General features: G+C 46.3%; 1 protein-coding gene across 1 annotated transcript in view; it reads right to left on the reverse strand.

Annotated features, from left to right (window-relative positions):
* Positions 1-11,736: 11,736 nt before the first annotated feature.
* Positions 11,737-12,511, reverse strand: part of KIAA1549 — a gene marked incomplete at both ends in the record, with an annotated part of 84,306 nt that continues 83,531 nt past the window's right edge. The window contains one exon of the mRNA XM_080701241.1: positions 11,737-11,991. Coding sequence (XP_080557367.1) covers positions 11,737-11,991 — 255 coding nt within the window. The remainder of the gene's footprint in view (positions 11,992-12,511) is intronic.

The following is a 12,511-nucleotide window of genomic DNA, read 5'->3' on the forward strand; positions in this document are numbered from 1 at the left end:
AACTTAGTGAGACCCTGTTTCAAAATAGAGAATAAAAATAGGGCTGGAGATGTAGCTCAGAGATAGAATATCCCTAGGTTTGATCCCCAGTATCACAAAAAAAAAGTAAAGCTTTTCTATATTTTAACAAACCCTCTAATATGCATATAGGGTAAAGGAAGTATGGTCTAATGGGACTTTATAAAAAAAAGATTTCAGGATTTTAACAGACATATTGGGGCTCGTTAGGAGTAATAAGGATATTTAAAAGATCAACCCAGTCTTAGATTCTATGGTTAAAAATATAGTATCCCAGTGATGGGATAAGGATTTCTACCTCTCCTGCTAGTTACTTGAAGAATTTTTGTGCTACATTGTGAAAGGAGTGTGTTGTGAATTGGATGGAGACCAAGAGAAGGAGAACTGGAAAAGCAGAACTGGAAACCATTTCATACGAGCAAGAAATTTTAAAACTAGGTATTGGCCAAAAGAAGTGACGGCTTGTAGGAGAAAACTCTGACTTGAGATACCTGAAGTGTGGCCAGGAGGAAGGGGCTGACCGCTTCCTTGTGTCCCAGAACACAGAGCTAGTACTGCTATGGGCTGGATATAGAATGTCCCCTGTAAGAGCCCGTGTATTGATTAAAAAATGTTCAGAGGTAAAATGCGTGAATTATGAGGGTTCTGATTTCATCGGCTGACGAGTTCATTAATGGATTAATGGGTTTATTGGATGGTTAGGTAGGCAAATAGGGTATAACCGGAGGACGTGGGTCACTTGGGGTGTGGCCTCAGGATGTGTATGTATAATCACTATATACATCAACTCAGGCAGGCAGTACTTCTCCTGATACACAAGTGACGAGCTTGGTGCCGTGGGTGTAAGGAAAGCCTTCTCTGCACCGACCTACTGAGAGAATTGTTCAGTTCTTCAAGATGGACTGAGACCTGCTTTATAGGAGGTACTTGTTTCAGTCAAATGTACAACTTTGGGGGTTTAAGGACCAGTAAGCTCCAAAGATGAAATCAAAATTGTCCTGAAAGGGGGCAAGGCCGGGGGAGCTTTGTCAGAAGCTGAAGCCCACTTTGAGTCTTGCTGAAATGGCCGGGATGCTACATCTGGTTTGCCCTGTCTGGTCAATGGCTTGGGGAAAGAAAGGGGCATCCTGAGAAGAAAGTACACCGTGGGGAGTTGCTCATCAAGCGCCCACTTAGCACTCGAGAGCCGGAAAGGCCATCAAGGCAGACACTTCACAAGGCTCCTTCGAAGGCAGTGTGTGCAGAGATCTCAGGGTGCCCAGCATTAAAGCCAAAGGCTAGAAACTGAGCGTCACTTTCTGAACCGAGCCTGACTACCGCCAAGTCCTCTCTCTCAGCTACAAAGCCCAGATGAAGTCCCACAAAGTTCTGTGCAGCATGACGGGGGCAGGTGGGCAGTGCCCCCCGCTGAGCGCAGACCAGGCCCAAGGTGGGCCCCACCGAGGTGGGGGAGCTGCGCCCAGCAGCCCAACATTATGTTTCCCAAGAACATCTCCTGATCTTTTATTAGACATCATCTCACATGTCTAATTGTAATCCTTCTGCTCCCCCTGCCCCCTGTATGCGCTGGAATTTGAACCAATAGCTTACTGTAAGTCAGAAAGTAAGTCATCTTACCAGGCGTGGTGGCGCACGCTTGTTATCCCAGCATTCGAGAGGCGGAGACCGGAGGATGGTGGTTCATGGACAGCCTCAGCTATGTAGCGAGGCCCTTTGCAACTCAGTGAGACCCTGTTTCAACAAATAAAAAAAGATTAAAAAATAGGACTGGGGCCGGGCGTGGTGGCACACGCTTGTAATCCCAGCATTCGGGAGGCTGAGACCAGAGGATCGCGGTTCGGGGACAGCCTCAGCTACTTAGTGAGGCCCTCCGCAACTCAGTGAGACCCGGTTTCAAAATAAAGAATAAAAAATAGGGCAGGGGGTGTAGCTCGGAGGTTAAGTGCCCCTGGGTACTCTTTACCACTGAGCTACAGCCCAGCACCGTTTTGTTGTTAGGACCACGACTTGCTAAAATGCTGGTGCCTGTATCTCTGGTGACCCAAGTATCCTGGGTTTTATTTTCTTCACTTCTGCTAATTTGCTTTCTGGCCAGGGAAGGGAGACTAGATAAGGGAGTGTCAGTGGGTTAGTGTGAGATACTCTGATTTAATATATATAGGTACTGGGGATGGAAGCCAGAGGCAATCTATCTCCAAGCTACACCCCCAGCCCTATTTTTTCCTCTTTATTTGGAAACAGGGTCTCACTGAGTTACAAAGGGCCTTACTAAGTAGCTGAGACTGTCTGCAAACCAGGATCCTCCTGTCTCCGCCTCCTGAATGATGGAATTACAAGCGTGAGCCACCACGCCCAGCGTCTCTGATTTAATTTTGGTTAACTGTGCCTTTAAAAATTTTTACCTTTTTTCCTACTTTGTGAATCCAATTTTTTCTCACCAGGAACTCAGAAAGAACAATATCTCAGATCTAAACTTTAACACACTGGTTCTTGGACTCCAAATGGAAGCCAGGCAGCTTTCACTCACAGCTACAGGTAGATCCAAACCTCGTCTGATCTTGTCAGGATTCTGCTAAAAACCGAAGGTCCCGGAGTCTTCAGGGCACCTACAGTAGAACCTCAGTTGGAAAACATTTGCCCTGAAATGCAGCCGTCCAATTTCAGCTCGCAAGACCCAACCCCCTTTAAAACACCTCTGACAACATTTTCTCGGAAGCCATCTCAGAATCTTAAATCATCAAATGAAAGAAACCAGCGATTTGCAGCCAGGCATGCTGGCACACACCTGTATCCTAACGCGTCTGGAGGCTGAGGCAAGAGGATCCTAAAGTCAACACGGGCAAGTAAGCGAGACCCCGTCTCAAAACAAAAAGATAAAAAGGGCTGGGGATGTAGCTCAGGGGTGGAGTGCTTGCCTAGCACGGATGAGGCCCTGCGTTCCAGCCTCAGGATCGTAGAAAGAATCAAGAAAGCAGCCGAGGCCACGAGGCGGATCACCACGTCACAGAAGCCCAGTCCAGACACACCCGCGTGGTGCTTGGTCACAGAGGGCTCCGTCTGTGACCCTGGCTCTCTCAAACGCCACAGCATGAGTCTCTCAGGAAAGTTTGGGTTTTATGTTTCTGTAATGCTCTACCCTGGCACGAGTACAACAAACGATAGCCAAACACACAAATGTGGTTTACCTAGCCTTGTGGCTGTAGTTTCTCCAGGCTTTAACACTAGGGAAATCAAACGCACACCGGCCCCAGTTATTCCAGAATGGGCAGCGGGTGCAGGTAAGAGACCTGTGAGGAAGAGAGGTACTAGGTAAGTGGAGTCCTGTCCAGTGAGGCCAGCTAGCTTAATTGTCTAACTCAGGCATTGGACCAAATGACCTCTTTTTTGTGTGGTACTAGGGATTTGATCCAGGAGAAGTCTCCATCTGAGCTACACCTCAGATGATTACACTCATCAGATGATTAGTTATCATCATCATGATTTTTTTTTTTTGGTAATACAAGGGAATGGAACCCAGGGGCAGTCTACTTCCAGGCTACATTCCCTAGTCCCATTTTCTTCTTTTATTTTGAAAAAGGGTCTAAGTTGCAGGTGACCTCACTAACTTGCTGAGGCTGGTTGAGCACCTGAAATCCTCTGTCTCAATCTTCCAAGGACTGGGATTACAAGCATGCACCACCACATCTGACTTTCTTTTTTATTTTTGAAGCAAGGTCTTGCTAAGTTGTTGAGGGTCTAAGTTGCTTTAGGCTGGCCTCAAACCTGCAATCCTCCTGTCTCAGCCTCCCCAGTACTGTGATCACAGGCGTGTGCCACCACATCCAGCTTCTTGGCTTCTTGTTTTTCTTTCTTGTTTTCTCTTTATCTTTAGCTGTGCTCGGCAGGTACAAAGTGGAAGAGGAAAGACGAGGACAAGAAATGCCAAGTACGGCTCAAATTCCTACTTCTATCAACTCAGGGTTCAGGCTGTGGCGTGGGACCCGCCTGACCTTTCTTCTAAGCCTCAGCTGCTTCTAGTAACTTCCTGTTCTATCACTTAGAACCCCTGCATCCAGAGCACGTACAAGTCACAGGGTAATGAGTCCTAGCAGTTCCGACAGTATTTTTGTTTTTCTAATCTAAATCTGCCTTAAAACAAAGTATATTAATTACAACTGTTAGAACAATTTCATCTTTGTCTATAAGCTATTAAAATATGTGACTGTTGGGCATTAATTCCCTTATTTTTCTTTCAAAGATTTCTTTTTGGTTTTGTTAAATTTGCTAAAACTTTTATAACGTTCTATTCTTAATAGTTTTTATTAACCTCTTTTTTATGGTACTGGGGATTGTACCCAGGGGCATTTTACCTCCAAGATAGACCTCCAACCTTATTTTATATTTATTTTGAAACAGGGTCTTGCTAGGTTGGTGAGAGTGTCACGACTTGCTGAGGTGGTCCTCCAACTTGCAATCCTTCTCTCTCAAGTCCTGGGATTACAGGCATGTGCCACCACGCCCGGCCTTTCATTAACCTCTTTAAATATCTGAAGCATTCTCTTAAGTATTCTTGTATTGTTCTATTTTCTCTAATTTCCAGATTCAAATTTTCTTTGGGGTTGATTCCATGAACTCTCTGTAAAGGCTTATTTTCTATTAATTAATTGTGGCTTCAGCATTAGCAGGAGCCGTGTGTCCTGAGAGGTGCCATGTAACCTAGGTATGGACAGGACAATAGCCCCTGCAGAAGTCCCCTGGCTTCCACCTATGCTATATTAGTCTGTGTCTACATAGATATGTAATTGTAATACATATATTTGTTATTTATAGACTTCATATTTGTATATTTGAGGAGTGCTAGAGATTAAACCCAGGACCTCGTGTATGTGTGGTTTGGGTACTGGGGATGGAACCTGGCAGAATTCTACCTCCAAGCTCCACCCCTCCACCACCAACTCTTTTTACATTTTATTTTGAAACAGGGACTTGCAAAGTTGCTGAGGATGGCCTCAAAGCTGTGATCGTCCTGTCTCAGCCTCCCAAGTACTGGGATTATAGGTGTGTACCACTATCTCCAGCTCCTAGTGTGTTTTTATTTATTATTCATTCATTGGGATATTGGGGACCAAATCCAGGGCCGCAGGCATGCTAGACAAGTGTTCTACCACTGAGCTACAACATCCCTGGCCTGTTTATATATATATATATATATATATTTTTATCATATTTAAGAGAAAAGCTACAAAAATGATGTAAAAGGCTTGTGTATACCATTCCCATAGCTTCCTCTAATATGTTTTAATAACCACAATAAAGCAAAGCAAATAAATTATCTTTACACAAAACCGTTACCTATAGACTTTACTCGGATCTCCCTGGTATTTCTACCGGACACCTGAGCTATTGCTGGCGTGGTCCCGGGATCCTATCCAGGATTTAACATTCATTTAGAGTTCACACGCCTGCGTCCGAGTTCCTTTTGCTTTCCTAAGTGGCCAAGGGTTCCCATTTTCTCAAGTTTCATAAACAACTCCAGGTTTATACCTTTCAAGACTGTAAGGACTTCAGCCTTCTCGTTTAAGTCGTAGAATCCTATGAATAGGCTCTTAGCAGACACATCACCCAGTGGGCAGCAGGAAAACAGGAGACAGAAGGAGAGAGTGTCGCCTGGGATGAGTGAAAGACAATTCTGTGAATCCCACACCGAATGGGGCACTTCTCACTTAATTCCTTGGAAAACGAAAAGCACCAAGCGTTCTCACCAGGGACGCAAAACCCGGGAAACAAAAGACCATCTCGTCCAACTTTTCAGGTTAGAAATGCGAAAACAATCATGTTGCAAAGGAAATAAGCAGAGAATATCACTTTGACACCAATTCAGAGCGTTTATTGACATTTCCATTTAAAATGCTAGGAAAGCTGTAAAAATTGTAAACATGGAAACCAAACACTTGCATAAATTATCTCAAAAACTCTACAGCACATTAGAAAACAGTGCAGCTAATTGAAGGGTAGAAACGTAACTGACAAATAGAAGGGAGAGTTCAATTACTAAATCATATACCCACACTGAGACTCAAGTGCCCGCTTGAGACTGGCAAACCATGATTGTCAAGTTCAAGTTCAGTACTGATGCCTCCGGTGGCCCCAACCTGCCATTTCTTACATTAATACTCATAAGCCAGGAGCCAGGTTGCAGGAGGAACCAGAATGCAGACCTCGACCAGGGATGGAAATGGTTGGCACCTTGGAACAACTCCATGAAGCAACCTCTCCTGCTGACCCCAGCCCCATCTCCTCGCTCCCAGCGCGGCTCTGGAGGACAAAGCTGAGGGCGTTTCTGTGTCTCTTCTCTGATCCGGGTCTCTGGTGCAGCTGAGTGAATGACCAGAGCCTCAGTTCCTCCAGTAATTCTTTTGTCTTTCCCCACATCTACAGGAGGAGCAGAACAGGGTGTCTGGCTTGAACTTGGCCCTGTATTACTCCCAGGTCGCACACTTGGGAGTCAAGTTAGGAATACTTAAACTCTGCTGGACCCAAGAAAATACTATCCATGGTGCGCCAGGAAATCTGGGAGAAAGACTGTTTGCAATGGAAGACTGAGAGATGAAAAATCATCCCGATTTTATCTCTGTCCTTTCTACCTAGTCACTGTTTCCTAAAGAGTGACCCCAGCGTAGAAAAACCTGGAGGAAGAAGTCCAAGCAAGGGGCCTGGCTCGCTGCCCATCCTGTGAGACACTAATCTGGCCCAGGGTATGTCAGGCAAGGACAGTGCCTGCTCCTCTCATTTCTCCACTGGCTCCTAACTGCTTCACGTTTCCGAAGACATTTCATATTCTTTACACTTCAATGCTACCATTTATGGTTTTTTTGTTTGCAGTAGTAGGGATTAGAGACAGGGGCGCTCGATTGCTGAGCTACATCCCCAGCACTTTTTTACTTTTTTATTTTGAGATAAGGTCTCCCTAAGTTGCCTGGGCTGGCCTAGAACTTGCAATCCTCCTGCCTCAGTTTCTTGAGCCACTGAGATTACATAGTGGGTGTGCCACCATGCCTGGCTCTGCTGTGTGTTCTTAAGATACACACAGCATGGAATGAACGTTGTACCGTGATGTTTTGTTTTTCAAGTCTTCTTAGTAGTAGACAAAGGAGTCCTAGTTTAGACATCAACAATCACCTCCAAAAATCTCAGAAGAAACCTGAAATGTGTACATTCTTTGTTCATGAGATGACAAGCATACGTCCGTACATTTCATGAGAATGTTCCAGCAGTGGCCCATAGAAACCCTTCTCACCTGTTACGGGAATGTCTGCAACACGCAGGATGACATGTGAAGATGAAGTCCAATGGACTGTCCCATGACGTGGGTTTGTGCTCTCATGGTCTACCGGCAGGTGCAGAGCAGGGCCTCCTGCTCCTGCCTGGCCCAACGTGGATGAGCAGGCTCTGGCGATGAGCTCTGGAGCCTTGCTCTGGAGGTAGAAATGATATGGCGAAATCTCCACTAGAGCTAAAGTTAATGTGGGACTTAAGGCCTGGAATGCCCTGCCCCGGAGCCTAGAACCTTAACCCGCCGTCCTTCCAAGTATCAAAACCAAGGACCGAGAGAGGGCAACTTAGTGACCAACATGTGAAGTAGTGCTAGCGCAAAACGGCATGGGAGGGACCAGCCTGGCGAAGGAAGCACTCTCAAAGACATCGTAAAAAACGCAGCTAAAACCGGCCCCGTGCATGGGAAGTGGCAGACTCACAAAGCACAGAATCACTTCTTGAGCTCGATGCCTTCTGGGCACGCCTTCACCCACGCATCGTATCATGGGCCTCATGCCCTCAGAAATTTGACGGGCAAAACCCCACCTCTTAAAATCTTTATGCCACCAAAACCCACAAACACTATGAAATTAAGATTTGGAGGGAAACATGTAGGTAGCTGTAAAGAAGCCAAATATGTTTACTTAGAACCTGCTGTTCTCCACAAAGGATTTAATGGCACCAAAAGGTTGACCATCAAAATCTGCTCTGAGCAATAACCCTTGAAGTCATTCTCATTACTATTCATATACTTTACATCGATCTTCAGCAGTTCTTGGGATGCTCCTCTTCCCTCCTCCCCACTGGACTCTTCCTTGGAAGCTCTTCACTGGCCTGGCCGTTTGGTCAATGCATTACTGCAAATGAACCCTCTCGCTTCCTTCATAAACAGTGTGGTCAGGGGCTTGGTCCCCATAGCACAGCATATTAGGAGTAAGTTCATTTTCAAGGACAGTGTACCCCAATTTCTGCATCCTTCCCTGGGCCCACCTGGCCTCGTCCCATGCCCCTCACCATTGGTGCGGGCAGCTCCACTGTCTTCTTCGAAGTGGTTTCTGCAGTTGACTTCTCCCCACAATCCTATCATTTCCAAACAAGCAACTTCAACAACTTCTTCTGAGAACCCAATGCACTTGTGTACTTGGAATTTTATGGATCCTTAACCGTGTTATTTGTTTTTAATCTCCTATTTTCATACCCATCTGTACTATCCTTTTTTTTTTTTTTGGTGGTACTGGGGGTGGAACCCAGAGGCTTTCTACCTCCGGGCTATACTCCCAGACCTTTTTTATATTTTATTTGGAAACAGGGTCTCACTAAGTTGCGGAAAGCCTCTCTAAGTAGCTGAGGCTGGCTTCGAACCCGTGCGATCCTCCTGTCTCAGCCTCCCAAGCGCGGGGATTACAAGCGTGCGCCACCACGCCCGGCTTTTTGTACTATCCAATCTAGGTTCTAAGCCCTCAGAAGGCAGAGCTCATATCTGCTGACTATCTGGTGACAGAACCAGCGTGAGATGCCTAATAGATGCTCTTTGAAAACTGATGAAGGTGAGTTTCAAGCAAAACGGGAGTAAAGAACATAAACCACACTTGCGGTTTTGCTCCAGTTACCCGTGTGTGAACCCATTTACTGATGGGTCACAGCAAGGCAGATCATCCACTGCAGAGCATCCACACAGATGGCAGCTTATATTTTCACAGGGCTTTATGCTCGCTCCTCAATGAATGTACACAGAACTGCATCTGGTTCCCACGGCTAGAGATTCTGGAAGGTGGGCAGGGGAGTCCATTCGTGTGGCTGATGGGGGAAATGAAGTTCAGAGACGGAACCTGACTCAATGAATTACTGACAAAGTAGTTTCTGCCAAAAAAAAAAAAAATCACTTCTCCAAACAATCTTCTCCAAAATGCTGATTCAAATGTATGGTTTGTGTTAACAACCAGAATTTCTAAAATAGGAAAAAAGACTAGATATATTATGTAACTTTCATTTTAGGATACTTCAATCGATGGAACTCTGAAGTTACCCGTGATCAACAGGAGGACCTTTCTCTTAAGGAGAGCACACGGACTGAGAATCTGAAGACCCACTGGGATGATATATCCCACAAATGCTAGTTCTTTCTGAGTTTGGTGACGGGTAAACCCGTGGCAGCAGGTGTCTAGAGGAAACAAGGACAAACCGAGTGTACTTCACAACAACGTGCTGGCCGCCCCGGGGACTGCCGGTGCCACGCCACACACCACCAGCTGTTTGTTATGTGTCGTCTTTGGTCGACATCTGTTTAAAGGTGTACTGGTTCTAAAAATAAAAGTACAGATAGAATCCCTTTATGGTAGTTTGGAAGGCATCAAAACTGCTGTTGCAGTCACACCACTTGAAGCAGAGACCATTTCTGCAACGCACAGAGGAGGTGGCCATTCGTGGGATACTCTATGTGCAGAACATTTATGACACTGAGCAGAACAGGGAGAGAAAAGGCCATTTATTCCATCTGCTATCACACGACTTGAACTCATTGTAAGGTATCCGTAACAAAACCCTGCTTGGATATCTAAAAGTCTTAACACTATATTTAGGAAACCTGGACTTTTTGAGTGATGTGGAAAGAGGCTCTTCCACTTACGGACAGTCTGGTACTAAACCAAGACCCAGAGGTAAGAAATGAGGCCCCAAATGGGCCTCTCCCCACGCTCTTCAAAGGCTTTGGGGACTCCCTGGCAAGAGGCTGCCAGGCCTTTATCTAACAGACTTTCCCTCCTGCACTCTTCTTTTTTGGGGGTGTGCAGATGAACAATGGATACGTGTCAGCTTTCCTTGTGTCCTGAAATTCAAAGTCTGCACTGCAAGTCTAACCAAGGAAGGGTAAACATGATTCTGGAACCAATGCCTACACTCTAGAAGCCGCTTCTGGCTGTTTCCAGATTCTTAAAAACTTGGCGCAGATATGCAGGTTTTGATTGGTCAGAGCCCTAAATTCTACCTGGTTCCCTGTTAATAAAAAGTATTAGTTCATCTGATAAACAGAGGCTCAGAGCGGGAATCTCTCAGGTAAGCCTGCGTTTCCTTTGAGTTTCACTCAGACACCAGCAAACAGAACATCGCTGTCTTTCTGACCGTAATGTGGAGAGTGGGGAAACGAGCGTTTACCTCAGGAGCACATTTTGAGCGAGATGATCCCCTCCTCGCTAGCCCAAAGTGCGTAAGACGGTTTTAATGGTCACTCAACAAAGTAATAACACAAGAAAATCAGAAACGGGGGGATCGCTCTGTTTGCCCTCATGGTCTCAAAACTCTTCTTTACACTCCTTGATTCATCACGGGGGGGCTGGGTGGACCCACTCCCAAGGCTTGAACACAGGGAATGTGATTACTAGGGATGGATCCAAGATAATTTGGCGGCCCCAGGAATTGTTATAAATAATGCCTGCTTACACACGATTTCTCATTCAAACACAGTCTGTGAGCAAACCATGAACAAAGTACAAGGATTTAAGAGTTAGGATTTCCTGAAAGCCTCATTCTGTCGGACCAACCTTAGTGGCACCTGCCGGAATGTGAGGACAACAGGAGTTACACGTGCCCAATTAACAAACTGCAAATATAATTAAGAATGTAAATCTAAACTTTGATATGCATTTTGAATAACCAAATAAATATTAAGCTTTCCCCCTGCCACTTGGGAGTTGACTTTTTTTTTTAAATCTTTTCCCTAGAACAGAATGAAACCTTTGACAGACTCTTCCACTGCAGAAGCTGAGGTCGCCTTTCACAGACACAAAGGCGAAGGGGCCTTTGGAGCTGTAGCACCAGAAAGAGGAAGAACGCAGGCGATGGCTTTGTTTGGAGTCATCAGGCTCTACAAAATAACATTTGGTTCTCACTAGTTGCTTTTTTATTTTAATTCCCCAAAAGTCTTAGTACTCGTGTTGTTAATACTACTATTAAAATAGGTTCCTATGGAGGAGAAGAGGGAAATCAAGCTGTTAACAAAATGCCTTCAAATCTCTCCTTAGAACACAGGCAGCAGGTGCACTGCACACTTCAGCTGGAATGCCTTGCAGACGCTCTGTTCCTTCCTTCTCTCGACCTTCTACGTGCTTCCATCTTTCGCCTTTAAAAAGGAGACTGAGTAATTCTGTTCACTTACGTTTGTCCTTTGCATTTGTGAATTGCCGCTGGCTTTTGGCCGAATGTACATACATCTTGACTGAACCCAAAGTGGTCCCCAAGTCGCCAACCTACTAAGAAAGTCATGAGTTGTCATGTGACTTATGGCATCTTCTGAATTTGCAACTTGGTCCTTTGCTCGGGCAGCTTGCCCGGGAGATGCTCGTCCCTCTCACAAACACCCACTCAGTTGATTTCCTTTTGGTCTTGCTTCCACAGGAAGCGGATACTGGGACAACCTGCAGGTGAGGCTGATCAGCTGTGGAAGTTCTGCACGGCGCTCTGTTTCTGGGAGAGCCGGAGGAGCTCCTCGCGGATCGCCTTGATGAGGGAGGCCGAGGAGTGGCCGGGCTGGAGGTCTTCCGTGGAGCTGGTGGGGTAACCTAGCCCGGTGCCCTGAAGCCCCCGGTGGGGGAGGTTCCCGGGGGGAGCTGAGGGCTCCCTGCCCGAAGTCCTTGGCACCTGAAACAGCGGTGAAGAAGAATACTCTTGATGTCCGAGCATGTGGGTCTGAAAAACATGGCAAACATTACTGTACTTCCACAGAGAGAACAAGAGAGAAGGGCAAATTCAAACTGGCACCGGGGCGGGCGGGGGGAGCGCCTAGATGAGTCTTCCTCCTCCCTCTTCTCACCGGAAACTGGCCTCCAATAGCCCCTGTCTGTGTGATGGGTGTGGTGTCAAGGGGTTGAGACAGGCGTTGGGCTGGGGAGCAGGAAGGAGGGAAGAGGGGGGCAGCCTGTGGAGGTGAGAGGTCAGACTTTGATATCTGAGAGTGAGGTAGGTAAGGAGATGCTGTCAAAGGAGATACAAGAGCCAGTGTCTCAGCCCGGCCTGGGGCCCCAGGAGCGTGTATGTGGACACACGCTGGACCACGGAGCCCCAGCCAGATCACAATGTCACTTTTCTCTGATCCATTTGTTTTCTTTCCCTCCTCCCTCTCTCCTTCTGTGTACTGGGTACCAAACCTGAGCCATAGTGCATGCTAGGCAAGCACTTTACCACTGAGCCACATCCCAGCCCTTTTCAT

This window comes from Muscardinus avellanarius, assembly GCF_963383645.1.
Source record: "Muscardinus avellanarius genome assembly, chromosome: 9".
Taxonomy (NCBI): domain Eukaryota; kingdom Metazoa; phylum Chordata; class Mammalia; order Rodentia; family Gliridae; genus Muscardinus; species Muscardinus avellanarius.